Source organism: Syngnathus floridae, chromosome 2, assembly GCF_059516105.1.
Source record: "Syngnathus floridae isolate MCC-2025c chromosome 2, RoL_Sflo_1.0, whole genome shotgun sequence".
NCBI lineage: Eukaryota > Metazoa > Chordata > Actinopteri > Syngnathiformes > Syngnathidae > Syngnathus > Syngnathus floridae.
Window position 1 is genome coordinate 15402564 of NC_142414.1, and position 15285 is coordinate 15417848.

Consider the following 15285-nt stretch of genomic DNA (forward strand, 5'->3'; position numbering starts at 1 on the left):
TACAAATAGCCCTTGCCATTGACAATTTCATCACACAAGTAATGCACGTGCTGCCTATCAGAAGCTACCTTAGAAGCTCTTAGCTATTAAGTGCATCCAAAAAATTCATTGCCGATCTGCTTACCTTTGGCTGAACTATGAATGAATGCTGGTCAACTGTCAGAATAGCCAGAATAAGTCGGTGTGGGTGGAATTATGTATAAATCGACAATGCCATGACATCAATTAAGAACTGTTTGTTCACAGACACATTTTCTGAAATAAGTAGCACACATGAGGTTGGCTTGGTTTAATTTGGCATTTCATAGGTGATCACACTTGACAGAAACTTCAGAGTCCCAACTAGTTGTATACAAGCATTTCTTTTTAAAGAAAGGAAACTTTCAACAATAATGTCTGATTCAAGGATTTGGCTTAGCTATCAGAGTAAAAGGTTATTTTTCGCACCATAAAGTGCACTGGATTATAAGGCGCACCCTCATTGATTTTTTTATTTTAGAAATGGTTTCATATATAGGGCTCACCGGATTAAAAGGCGCATAAAATAGAAGCTATAGTGCAACAAACTGAGGTTGACTAAGGTTGCGGTATGCATCCACTAGCCAATAACCAATGAGCCCTCTGTAAACAATCACGTTTCTCAAACTATCTCCCATAAAAGCAATCGGAACTGACTAAAGTTCCATCGAACACATTGGTACTGATTACTTATGTTCCTTCCATATCGATCCGTAAATTTACTCAAAACATTAACAGAGCAGCCTATTTTGAAATTAAATAGCATCGTGCGTATAGTAGCTATCATTATAGCATTAGCCACCCGCAAACTCCCATGAGCGTCAGCTCGCATACTCCCATGAGCCTCAGCTCGCATACTCCCATGAGCCTCAGCAAAGTAAACAATCACATTTGTCAAACTTTCTCCCATAAAAGTGATCTGAAACGACTAAAGACTGAATTAACACATCGGTGCTGCTTATTTAGGATTCCGTTGCATATTGATCCGTGAACGTACTCGAAAACATTAACCGAACAGCCTATTTTGGAATGAAATAGCCTCGCGGGTACAACAGCTATTCAGTGACGCCCCCTGACCACGGTTGCCGTAACGCTGGGAAGCAGTGCGACCTTGTAATTTACTAGTCGTCCTAAAACGTACTGAAACATTTTGGCAGAGCGCTGTGTACCACCAGTATGGATCAACAAATTCATCAATTGATTCATATATAAGGTGCTCTGCATTATAAGGTCCACTGTGGTTTTTTGAGTAAATTTTAAGTTTTTAAGTGCGCCTAATAGTGCGGAAAATACGGTAGTTATGTCTAATGTCTTTATGACAAAATAAGTTTAGGAATGGATGCGTAAATAACTGACGACCTCGAGTCTGAGACGTTTGGGGCTAAAGTCATTGGGAGTACAATATCTAGGTGTCATATTGTACTCCCAATGAGATATTGTACTCCCAATGACATTAGAGCTTTGAAACATTTCCTTAAAATAGGAGCTAAAATAAAACCGATAGTGCCAAACCGCCAAGCTTTACAATAACATCAGATAAATGCCGGTAAGCCAAACAGCTGCGGTTCAAATTCCTCCATGCTCTTAAGCTTCAGTGTAGCCTCTTGAGTCAAAGCTGGGTCCAAGTTCTCATCGGGGACCATCACCACCTGCATCCCCGCAGCCAAGGCCGCCCTCACACCGTTGGGAGCATCCTCGAATACCAAGCACTGTGTGGGGTGACAAGATGGAGGGCAACAAAATGATACTATTCCACAAGTTTATTAGGCAGACGCCAGAGCTGAGAGCAAAAACAAATGCAGGCAAATAGCACACAGAGGCACCGTTTGCATTTCCAATCTGATGAGCTTGACATTTCTCGCAGGAGCGCGCTTGACCTAGGGGAGGCGGTCTAGCCATTAAAAGTGCAATTTGAAGGAAGGTGCCCCCACCAGCCCTACTCCGTTAGCTTTGTTTACATTTTTATACACTGCACAAAAACTCATCAGAGACATCGTGGGCATTTCGAGAGCCATGACTCAGACGTTAAAACGGTTGGCCAAAACTCTCAGAAGCTTTTAAAATGAAGTTTTAAATGTATGCTTTTTAAGAGTTGAATGAGATTTACTGCATATTACTGGAGCCGACTGGTGGAACGACGCCGTCCGTGCCTGCAATAGGCATGTTGTCAAAAACACATCATTATCATTACCAACACTTTTTGCTCGTTATCAACCAGAACAAGGTGGGGCATGATCTTTGTGAATACTAGCGTTATCATTCATTGATTTTTGTAACTAGATACAACCTGCAAAGGTTTGCAGCTTTTATTAACAGATTTTCCAACAGGTCGTAGGCGTCCGGGTTTTCATTTGCCAAATACAGTTGTTGGGGTATCACCTCTCCAAAGGTGAAGGTTTCCAAGCATGAATGAGATAAATAAAGAATAATCTGCATCACCTTGACACATAGTGTGGTTCTGGAACAAAGCCCTGTAAAAAGCACTGGATTTTGCACTGGCGTTGCTACTAGGGGAAGGAAGCTTGAACGTACGTGCTTATTAAAAGTCAATGTGGTTTGGGACAGTTTGACGTTCACAATAACGTGGTTGCTGTATCAAACTGCATTGCAGCAAAAGCTAAGCCAAAAGCCTTGCTTTCATAGTTGATCCATGTTCCTTCAACTAAGGTCAAAGTCGTAGCACAGATATGACCAAATTTGGTTTGCTTGATCTTTGAATACACTTTTTCCAGGAACCAAGCCACTTGCTTTTAGGAATTATTGACATATTTTGGTCAGCTATCTAACAGAACCACGGCCCATTTCATATAGATACTCGTGTAACGATCCTCCTGCATATATTACTCTTATGTTTATGCAAAACGGGTCTGTGTGAGCCTCCTCCAGGTGCTCGTCCTTCCCCCCACGGACCAAAGCATGCCTATCAGATAGATTAAAGTGTCCACTAGTGTAGTTTACTTTCTATTTGGGGCAGTCTAGTATTAAGCGGGAGGGGGAAAAAAAAATAAAGCGGGGCTTACCAATGTGGTGCTCACGGTAGCCCCAAAAACCACATCAGTAGCTGGTGGCGTGGGCCTGTTCTAAAAATAGCTCACCAGTGATAGAACAATTGTTATTTCCCAGGAATGTCGTCGTAGTGATCATTTGAAAATGTGAACACTGCATATTGGTATTTACTTATCTGTTTCCTAAATATTATAAGATAATTAATACGATCGTTGTCTTCAGATAAATGAATACCATTAGTTGCTATTATTGACATAAAGGCCGATGCTTTTTGGATATCTGGCTGAGTAAAATTCTGATAACCAATAAATTGTCTGATTATTCATTCATTCATTCATTCATTCATTCACTCATCCTCCGAACCACTTATCCTCACAACGGTCGCAGGGGTGCTGGAGTCCACAAAGATGGAATGTGCCCACGATTCTCCCTGTCCGGGAAAGAATGTGAAGCCCTTGTCTGATGTTTGCCGCTGTGCATTATAAATAAACTCAGAAGGCTTGGGAGAAAGTGTTGTGATGAGGTGAGAGCAAAGTTGAACTATTTTGTCAATGATTTGACCCACCGCGTGCGGAAAATTAAAAACAGAGTATGAGCCAAAGAACAGCGTCTTCGTACTAAAGCATGGAGGACTGGAAACATTATGTTTTGGGCTTTTTTTGCTGCGAAGGGTACAGAGTGATATCATTGCATTGAGGAAACAACAAATAGAGCAATGTACTGTCAATTCTTTGGGTCGGACGTGTGATTTCCAGCATAAAAATGATGCATGACATAACTCCAAGGGCAAAAAAGTCATGGGTCAAGAAGGAGCACACTCTTGATGTGGGCCGGACAGTCTACAGAACAAAAGCCTGCACAAAACGTGCGAAGCGAGCTGATGTTTCTAAGCGGCAGCTGAGAAACTTGAAGGATTTAGAGATTTCAGCAAAATGGGGTGAGCCAAAAGCTCTCTAGAGCTTCGTGCAAATTTGGTGGCCAACTCCAAGAAATGTCTCAGCAATGTGCAGGTGTGAATCCAATAACTGGCTGAAATTCTATTTTCTGGAGAACTGACAATGTTGGTTGAAATTTCTGTCATTCTTATGACAAACTATTCGTGTTAGGTTATGCTAGAGCTTTTCAACCGATAATATGCATTGATCCATCTTTTACCAAGAGTCTTACTTACGTTGTCGTGACCCGGATAGCCAAAGCAATCACATGTGAAATGGCTGGCACAAATGACGCAATTTTGTGGACGGAAGCTGAATTGTTTTCATGATTAAGTAAATAACACAAATAGATTTTGCTCTGATGTCATCTGTGGCTTGGAATAGTTGCAGTGATTTGTGGATCTGGAGCTTGGATCTGTACATCCCACACCACTGCAGCTCTTTGACATGCAGATTCATGTGGTCCGAATTTTGCAAAAAGAGATCTTCACACAGAGAGACGCCAATTATTGGCAGAGCAACGCTGTATGTGGGCGATGCTATAAACAGAGGCTTGCAAAAGCATTCAAACTCCTTGAATTTTTCACCTATCAGTATGAAGTAAGTTCCGAATCTTACATAAATGATGTTGTACTGCTGTCAATATTCCAAACACAAATGCTGCTAAAACGGCCATGCTCATCGGTGCAGAAAATATCGCTATTATTGACTCCACGATCGCACGGCTGTCAAACTGTGAAACGTTAGTTAATAAGCTGACGCCTACATCTGCCTTAACGCACATAAATCACCGTTCTGTCGTTCTGTTCGAGACTGAAGAAAACATTACGTGCGTCAAGTGTGTACCTTGAGCAGCGGCGGGTGAGTAAGTGGCAGTGACAGATTGTCCGCAAAATTCCTTAAATGATCTTGAAGCCAAGGGGGTAGGCTTACGCAAGGGGTGTCTAACATTTCACCATCGCTGTTCTCTGTCGCTCTGCAGAGACCACAAATAGTCGCTAGTGTTAATGAAGGGCTCAATAAAAAGGGAGCAAATAGTTTCTACCAGAGTCGGGACTATGTCATGATACGCAAATCACAAACAAGGCTCAAGTCTGCCAAGCTTCAAACAAACTAGGGGCAAGTGACAGACAAAAATCTGGCTGTTATTTTTGCTCAACTTTCTCCCTTCAACTGCATATCAAGAAAATTATGAAAACTGTTTCTCCCTCCTCTTGGTACCATCACAAAGACAGCACATGGGTGACGCAGAGACAAATGACTTCATTTGTTATGTGATGCCTTGGCTATTATTGTCACGACCTGTCTCCGTTCATTTTTGTGTGTCTATGTTGCCATGGTTTCTGTCTACGTCTCTGTGTACGTTCCTTTCCCCTCCTGTGTCTACTCACAATCTATGTAATCAGTCAACTGCCTCTCAGTCGATCAATCAATCAATCAATGAGCTTTTATTGGCCAAGTTTGTCCATGCCAAACGAGGAATTCGACTCGTTACCTGTCGCGTATTTAAGTCCTGTCTGCGTGTGACTCCCAGTCAGATTGTTCTCGTCTCCAGTCTCTAGTCTTGTCTCCTTCTCTTTCTGTTCAGTTATTCTCATCTCTTGTTCTTTTGTTCTTGTCTCTCGGTTTCAGTTAGTTTAGTCCCTGTGTCAGGATGTCATGTTAGGTTTGTCTGTTCCCCTTCATCCTCCCTTCCAAGTCCCTTTTCCCTCAATAAACCCTGGTCCAAGCTGCATTTGGTTGTCCCGGCTCCATTCCATCCGTGACAAGTCTTTCTGATCTTCCCATCTCTAGTATGACGAGCTCGCAATTTGTACAAAATACAGCGGCAGCAGCAGCAGCAGCACTTTATAGAACAAAACTGTTTGATCAAATTACCCTTTTATTCGCTACCGATCGACTCCTTGGTCAACCTGACTTGAAGGTTCTGCGAGCCATATCGTATTACTTGTCTTACCACATTTCTATCATGTTGACCTAATTGTGCCTTATAGTCCATCTTGAGCATTACGCTCAGCATCTGTTGGTCATTTAGTGACTCAGAGAGCTAAAAAAAAATGTTGGCAGGGTCTACTGAATAAAGACTAACTCTATTCAGTACTCTGCAATGGACTACCCATGGAAATTAGAGTATGTCCCTATGTACAAATGTTAAAATCTCAAAACTTATTTCTACACTCTGACATTTTGTTTTACACCTCTGTTAGACTGCAACGATTCTCTCACACTGCCTAACATTTGGATTTTGGCCTCTCCCAACCCAAGTGAGGCCATCACAGTTCCTGTGGAGGATTCTGTCTCAAGGAGAACCACTTTCCCTCGAGGTGTCCACCTGCAATGCTGCTTCATCTCATCAAATTGACTTTCACCAACCATACATAAGAATTGTCAGTTCCAATTTATTACAATTGAGTTTGCTGTTCTTGGTTTTTACCATCTATGATATCTCATTTTTCATTCATTTTAGGGTTTTGTATTTTATGGAATGTACAGGCCATTGGTCCAACCTGTTGTTTGTATGTTCTCAAAATAAATTCAATTAGATCAATGTAATTTGTAATGATATTTGCTAAACATGTTTCGTTTTACTTGTATAATATGGCCTACTTGCGTCAGACCTCTTCAAAATAGAAGAACACTAACTGGTGCCAGATGAGGGGAACGCTGGGAGTTTCACTTTTCCATTCACATATAATATTTTGTCTGAGCTTATTTCAAAGACACAATTCTTGAATATTTTAGGGCATTGCAGGGAAAAAAAATAGTGAGCCAGTCAGGCCCTTTTGATTATTTCCACGGAAGCTTTTCAAAACAACGCGGCAGCCTTTTAGGGCTGTGTTCATACGGCTCTAAGTTCTGGGTTCATTACAACACTATTCGCTGTATTTCCAAAAGACACAGTTCCATTCAATATTTACTGCACTCACATGCACACAAGTCGCCCAGAGTCACTATCAGGCAGCATGTTATTTAATTTATGACTCAGTGTTGCTATTACTTCTTTCAAAGAAATGCATTCTTTCTGTGACTTATGCAGTAAATCTTGCCAAACATGTTGCTCCTTTTTACATGGATTTTATGATTTTACCACAAACTCAATATGACTCAAAGCAACACGTTTTTGCCAAGTGCTAGCACATATTCGTGTTTGGAAATTTTAAGGCCTTAGTTGCCCTTTATCTAATGGATTTGGCTTACATTTTAACATTGCCTCCGAACCGTTTGCGTTACCCTAGTGCAGGTGTGTATTGGCGAATATGGTTTGCCTAGCAATAATGGGCCAATTTGTCATTCAGAAAGTAAAGTTCTTGTCCTAATTGTACGTGACTTGTACAGCTAGATTAGAACAGTGTTCCCAGTGGTAATGCCTTTTTGATTAATGACAGGACCAGAACCAGTTTGCTCCGCTCTGTGTCGGTCTAAGTGTGAACTTGCTATTATGTTTCATTAATCTTACTCAGACGTCCAAGTGCACCTATGGTAAAAGCTCCTGGCTCATTATCAACGCTGTTTGAGTTCTGAGAGAAAGAGAGTGCACCTTTTTTCCTATTTTTCTGTTCTTTCTCTGAGGAAGCAGCGCTTACACAACGTTAGTCATCTGTGAGGGCATTGAGGTGCAGGACTCGATGAGAAATGTGGCTTGGGGGTTGGGTGAGGTTCTTTGTGCTGCACCTGTTTCCTTTTTGCATACATGAAATCACACTCGGTGGCTTTCCATCCACCCATTTAAATTCAAATTTTCAAGAGTTGCAATTATAAACCTGCACTGAAATTCTACAAATTCAAAAAAGGACCTAAATTTGGCCTCTTTCCGCTTGAAGCGGAGGCAATTTTGAAACCAATCAAAAAAGGAGAATGCGCATTTCGGCTATGGAAGTGTTTCCGAATAAACGACGGAAGAAATGGCAACGGACAATAAAGTAAGGAATGTTTGATGAGATGAATACATTTAAATATATATTAAATAAAAGGAGCAAAAATTTATTACTGCGTCTGGAATATTGAATACATGTGATTTTAAATTACAACTCCCATTGAATGAGTTGATCACCTGTGGCTGCACGTTCAGACTGAATGAGAGCTACTCTCATACTCTTGGGTTGTTGCGATACAATTTGACAAAATACTAACAAAACAATGACTAGTTTTCTTGATATGAATTCCCTAAAACAAGATTACAAAACTACAAATGGAAAGTGCGAGAAAAAACTGAAAACGGGCGATTAGGACGTTTCACATACTTCACTTATTTTCATCTGCTGGTAGTTGAGTGAACCAAAAGGAAACCGGAAGATTGAGCAACAGAACAACGGAAGCCGCCCTGCATTTGCTCACTCACGCTTACTGACGCATCATCATTTATTATTCCAGTGAACACGCTGTCGAATCCCCCCTCCGAGCTGCGGTTTCATATCTCATCAAGAAAAATGCCAGCTCAAACCAAAGCTGGCTGCAGATAAAAAAGAATCGGGTGTGCGGTGTCACAGGCAGACCTATTAGTTGGAAGAAATCCTGACTGAAGAAGGGCTGTGAGCGTTGACCTGCCAAATTTACCTCCTTGATGAGACCACAAATGTCAGGATGATATGAGAAGAATGCCATCATCTTTTCCTTAACACGAGCTTAACACGATGTTGCCCTTGGCGATCAATCGAATATAATTTGAGTTGTGCTCAATGTCACGCTTTCCCTATACAGTAATCAACAGTATGTCACTCTTTCCCCATACAGTCTTCAATAGTATTTGATGACTAAAGAGAGATCACTGGAAGTCAAGTAGAATCCCCCGCTTCCCTCTTACTGAAGCCAGTTTCTGAAAATATATCTTAACCAGCCCATGAACCCAAGTCATGCATCTTCTAAGTGACCGATAGAGCTGAATCAGGTGTTTTACAGTCCATGCACTAACAGTAGACACAAGGGGCACTGCTGGCCACTGATTAATTCAGCCTTTTGTTAGCGCAGACCAACACACACACTTGTGTCCTTTAGTATGGTCATTCACACCAGTTTTGCGTGAGGTTGGAATTTTACACCTTGCAAGTTCATTATTGGCACAATACAGTCTTTTTTCTTTTGTGAACAAGAAGTAATATAAGAAATAAAATAGACTGCAAATGGAACACATTTGTGGCGTCAGCTGAATTTCAATTTAAAGCTAAATAAGACTGTAGCTATTAAATAATTTCATATTGGGATGAACTACTGGAAATTCTATCAAATAATCAAATATTTGGATAAAAGTATCCCCCCCTGTTGGTTAATGAACAATTATGAGTATAGAAGAGAAAATAGTGCCTGCGCTTTGCCCGAATACTGACTGCATGTAAACTGATGAAGACGGACAAGGATAGAGCAACAATTATTTTACGAATGAAGACGTAGGAACGATGACGGATGGGTGCCCAGGTCAAGGACGGAGAACGAGTCAGCAAAATAGGGTAGAAAGCTCATCTCTGGCCTGCTCACCACATTGGAGTCGAAATATTTTCAAGAACATGAGTTGTGGTGGCTGGCTTCACTGGTGTTATCAATGGAGCACACCAAATAAATGGGTACACAAGGCAGAAAAAAAAGCAACCTTTTTTTTGAATTGAGGAACTCAAATTACTCAAGGACTCGTATCACCCTTAAAATAAAGGGGAAGCTCTGAAGGAAAACACCATCTATTTTGCAATACTGTCAGACTTTAAATTAATCCCAGTGTCAGATAAATATTCCCATTGAGATTAATTATTGTATGTGTGGAGTGTATGAATAATTCAGCAATTGTTGTAATATCCAACCTTCAAGGTAATTAAGTGCAGGTAATTGTGCAAATGTTTTAAACATTTCTTAATTTTCTTACAAGAGTAAGCAAATGTTTGCCGCTGAAACAACAAAAACACTTATCTATTAATTTTCAACGATAATTTGTACTCATTCAGCAGCCTATCCCAGTTGACTTTGAATTCATTTTTATGAGTATAGCATTTTTTAAGTGCATCAGATGCTTAGCATCAGGGGTCCCCAACAACTGAGCCGTCATCATTTTGAAAACCAATTTTAATCGTTTTATCTTTTCAAATTATTGGTAGTGTATCTTTTGTGCATTTTTTCCTACCAGTTTAGGGTTATCAAATAAAAAAGCGCAGCAGCTCAAGTAGGATTCATAATAACACCTCAATGCGTCTGCCTGTCTGACACATCAGAAGAGGCACCATTTATAATTGATGCAATGTGACACAAAACATTACTGATTTGAATTCTGTTTAATTACATCATTACTGTGTGTCTTTATAAAGTATTGTAAAACATTATAGAATGCATTTTTTCCCTTATTGAATTATTTATTATACCCCCCTGTAATGCATGGAACAGATGAAAGCAATTTCATTTTCAGTTGGGAAAATGTGATCTGAGATACGAGTGTTTCGAGGAAAAAACATGGTTTGTCACAGAGAAAATTGAACTCGTATCTCAAAGCACCGCTGTTTAACATGACTCTAATTTCCTTCCAGCACATTAGCACATTTATAAATGTAGTTAATGACATGAGCGCCCCAGCATATGTCATTAACTAAATTTCTAAATTACTATCAACATTATCAGTAATACCTAACAATCATGCTTAAATCTAAGTAGGTTAAAGTTGTTAACAGTCGATGTACCCTTCACCTTAGAAGGTTAATAATGGTGGAGGAGCTCAGCTGCTCGAATAGCAGTGTATTAAAACAAGAGCTCTGAAGTCTGACAAAACGACCTGAGATTTGCATGGCTATATAGTATCATTGGGAGTACAACAGCAAGTCTCAAAATAGGAGTGAAGGGTTTATTCCTTTAATTTACAATTTTCATATTGTGCATCTTTTTTTGTCTGATATCAGTCTATTTACTTTTGTAATGTACACTTACGATAATAAATATCTTAGCTGTTCTTCAACTAACTCAATTTTTTTGTAGATTATATGTAGGTCGTTTTGTGATTTAATTCTCATTGATTTTATTGCGTACACGGTGACATAAGCGTTGCTGTCATTTGGCTCAGTGTTTGTAGGACATTCAGCTCTTTACAACCGAGCATAACGATGCCTTCGGTATTTTTAAACTGTTATTGCTTTTATCCCTCACTGTGTACCAGTTAGCAAGTGGCCATCATAACCTACCTTGCCCCAGCAAGGCTATCACCACATTCTCTCTGACACATCCTTTTGTGTTTGAGAATTGTATACAAGAAAATAGTCTTAAAAAGAAAATAGTATTCCGACATTGAACAGATTATGGTGACAGTAAACGAGAGCGTGACAAAAGTTACAGCAAACAGCTTAATACATAATAAAAATAATGTTATATAGCATTTGTGCTAAAGTAACATTTCTGTGTAAAAAAATAAAATAAATAAGTAAGCCCCTATTAAATTGGGGAAAAAAAAAAAAAAAAGCTGTCCTCAACAGCTTGTGAAAAATCACTGCGGTTCCATAGACGACCAATCTGCATTCTGTTTTGTTCCGCAGCCCTGTCTTACATAAGTAACTTCTTCCTTCCCGAAGGATTCATTCGTTTGATGCAGGCACACTCACCGTACATTCTTACCTTCGGTAAAACACCTCAGCTGGCCAAAATTCTTTAAAGCATCATTATCCATAACATGTACTGTATATAGTCGTATCATTCCTGCAATTTCTCACCCATTTCTCAAAATACAAACAAGGCCTGTGACCTTGCATGGGTTAAATTCCCAAAACATTATCATTTGATGAGTAAATATTGGAAGATATATGCTTACGGTATCTGGAGAAGCCGGGGGCTTGAATCTGCTGGCACAGACCAGGAAGGAGTCAGGCTGGGGTTTGGAATTCTTCACCTCAGGGTCATCTCCCCGGACAATGTGGTTGAACATAGCAAAGAAATCTTTGTGCTGGCTTGTCTTCAACTTGAACGTCGTACTTGCTGAGCTGGTGGCTACGGCGATAGGGATACCATGCTTCTTCAAATGGTTCACCAGCCTCTCCACACCTGTACAAGGCAAAAGTCATTTCACTCAACCTCATCATTGCATGCAGTATTACTTTCCGAGTGAAGGAATGTATTAGTGACATTGATGAAATGCCAGAAAATTTGACCCAAAAAATTATTTTGATGCAACACTCAAAGTCATTCTGTTAGGCGGTGGGTATGAACACGAATAATGCAAACATCAATGGCATCTGATCCCTGAAAAAAGATTTAAGCGGATTAAGAAGAATAGGTAGAATTCAAATTACAAATGTTCGATTTATGAACATTCGTAGACACGAGAAGAGGCTGACTTGTGTCTATGAATGTCCCAAAATGCTTTGCAAGTTCATATTATTAAGCGCGTGTCACATCATACTGTACATATCAGCACTTAGTAGTTCCCCTTTTTTGCCACAACCCCGCCGAGCACCACTGTTTCATTTGCACATAGTTCATCTAGCGTTGGCCTTGTCTCACTGACTCTCACGCCGCGCTCTCGTTTGTTCACATACTGTTCCACTCATTTTGGAGCTTGGCTCAGTAAGCACCCCGGTGTGTACAGTACATCTTGTATAAACTTAGACCTTTCATGCAAGGAAACTTTATTTAGCATGGCTGGGAAAGTAAAGGCTAATGATAGCAGGGCTGGGGGTGGCAGAAAGCGCAAGACAAAAAACACCAGGCAATCTCCATAGAAACAAAGTCGCCATTATTGCACTATATATATTTTTGTTTTATGTTAAGACCGTGTATCTATAAAGGATATTGAAAATATCGTGCTGGGATCAAAATGACGGCAGTCTTGCGTTTATAAAATGTTTTTTCTTCCTTTTATCATCTTAAAGAATTAGGTTTATGCTTTAGAATGGATACACCATAAATAGCCAGGGTTCGAAAAAACAAACTAATTCAGAGCCAGGAGGGAAGTTTGCACAGTACATAGCCAGCCGCTCCAATTACAAAGCAATTTCTTAGTACAATATATAATAGACAAGTTCTTAGGCAATATGCTCTTACCAAGACTAAACCCGCAGAGTTCACAAGACTGTACTTTGCATTTTTGACATTGACAAAAGCCTAATCCTCTCTCAGTGTTAGGGAAAACTAAGCATGAAATGTGTGTGTAGAGGGGAGGGGTTCTATGGTTTTGATACTCTTTGATTTTATTAACATACATTAGTGTTGCAACTAACAGTTTATTTCATTAATGTAATGGTTATTTTGTTGACAAATCGATTAATCAGATTTTAAACTACATATTTTCATTTACATTCCATTATTCGAAAAATTAACATTTCTTCAAATAGACAGTACAGAAAATGCACTAAAACATGTTTATGATTTGGTTACTGAATTGGTGAATAACATGTAAAAAGAAAATCGGCAAAAATGTTGATTGCCATTTCAAAAGAAAAAGCAGATGTTTTTTTTTTATTCTCTAAACAATAATTTGATCATGAAAAATAATTAGCAAATTATTTGATAATCCATTACTTGTCAATTAATCATTGCAACTATAAATTATATTGAAAATCTTTCCTACGGAAGTGACAAGCCAACATGTGTGATCACGCAAACAATGTGAAAAACTGAGGGGGGAGACTATGCAAACCTGGCATGAGTTTGGCTGAAGGAAATATCCTTTCCTGTATTTCTCTGGTTTCAGTAAGGAGTTCCTCTGCCGTCATAGGAAGCTCCAGAGTGTCTCTGATTGTTTGCGCTGCATCCAAAGCTTTTGCACCCATAACTTTGGACTTCACTCCCCATGTGTATTCCTTTCCAAAGCGGTCACACACTGCCTGGAAGGACACCGTGTACAGTCGCTCGGTGTCTGAAATGACAGCATGAACAGAAAATTACACACTTTGAACTAAATACATGAAAAATATAACTAAACAAGTACATTGCTTATGAATACTTCACTTTTCAGGCGATCACAAAAACAGTTGTTTGTTCAATCATTAATAACATTGCATCATCAAAGAGGGATATTCATTTTTCAACACTTTGGATAGGTCAAAACTTTGTAAATAAATAAAAAATAAATATTACCCATACTATATGTGGACTGACCAAAAGCATATACAGTAGATTTGGAAAAAAAAAAAAAATATATATATATATATATATATATATATATATATATATATATATATATATATATATATATATATATATATATATATATATGAAATTAACCAAATTGTGATTAGGAGTTTCCAGCCCAATGCTATCCAATGCTACATGTAAATCATAATGATAATCATAACACAATGCTAAGAACAATGATCACACAAACATTTTAACGGGTTCTCTAAAAATGCACATACACTTTTAGTGCATATACATTCACAAAAGCTTGAACATCACAAAACAACCTGTGTTTACACAAGGGAAATGAAATTTTATATGCAACTTTATAAAAACATTACTACTGAACTGAGCCAGTATTTAGAGTAACCTCATTTGTTTTAAGTCATCAAAAAGCTGCAAAATGTTGTCACTCATATGGGATGGACATAGTACAGTGAGACCTCGCTTCTTCGAGTTTTATTTATCGCAGTTTCACTACATAGCGGATTTTTTTTCCAAATTAAAAAAACATTTAAAAGTCCAAATAAAACTTCTAAATTGAGGAAACGTGTCTAACCCTTAGAATAATGCAGTACTGCTCCAAATGTTCGTTTACATTCCTTTAGAAGTCCGTTTTCGCGTATTAGCACGATCGCGAATTTGCATAGTACCAGTACTTCTTGTTGGTGACCATACTTCGCGGATTTCGCTTATCGCGGGTGGTTTTACGAACCTATTATCCGCGATAAACGAGGGATTACTGTACTTCTAATACTGCATTACCGTATTATTATAGCCTTCGCGTGATGGCTAAAGTAACACAAATACTTCGTGTGTGAACGGGTTTTGCAGGGTACCTAATAACAATCCATCCATGTCGAATATGACATGGCTCACACGTTTGTAGTCGCTGCCTGTCACCGACATGGTTGAACCTCTGACTTCCGTGTTGGAGTACGGCACGAACTAAGCGTAAATACGGCAACTCAGATGGGCCAAAATATATTCAGCGAAATCTACAATGACACACCTGTTTATGTATGAGAGGGTGTTAGGGACATAATTCAGAGTTACCATTCACACACATTCAAAATACATTCACAACTATAGTATATACCTCACACACTTCCAAGTGAAATGCTTTTATACGCACAATAGAAATGGTGTATTCTCATACACACAACTGAAATGTTTCTATTCACACACGTGAAATGTTCTCACACACACTAGTGAAATTTCGTGTTCTCTCACACACAACTGAAATGTTCTCACACAC

The 15285-nt window shown here is 39.2% G+C and overlaps 1 protein-coding gene across 1 annotated transcript; it reads right to left on the reverse strand.

Moving 5' to 3' along the window:
- Nucleotides 1-274: 274 nt before the first annotated feature.
- Nucleotides 275-14975, reverse strand: pudp (pseudouridine 5'-phosphatase). The gene is made up of 4 exons (XM_088369401.1): nt 14867-14975; nt 13549-13767; nt 11725-11954; nt 275-1727 (listed from the first exon to the last, which is right to left on the reverse strand). Exons 1-4 carry the CDS (start codon nt 14934-14936, stop codon nt 1551-1553), a joined length of 696 nt encoding a protein of 231 aa, XP_088225527.1. The 5' UTR covers nt 14937-14975; the 3' UTR covers nt 275-1550.
- Nucleotides 14976-15285: the final 310 nt, after the last annotated feature.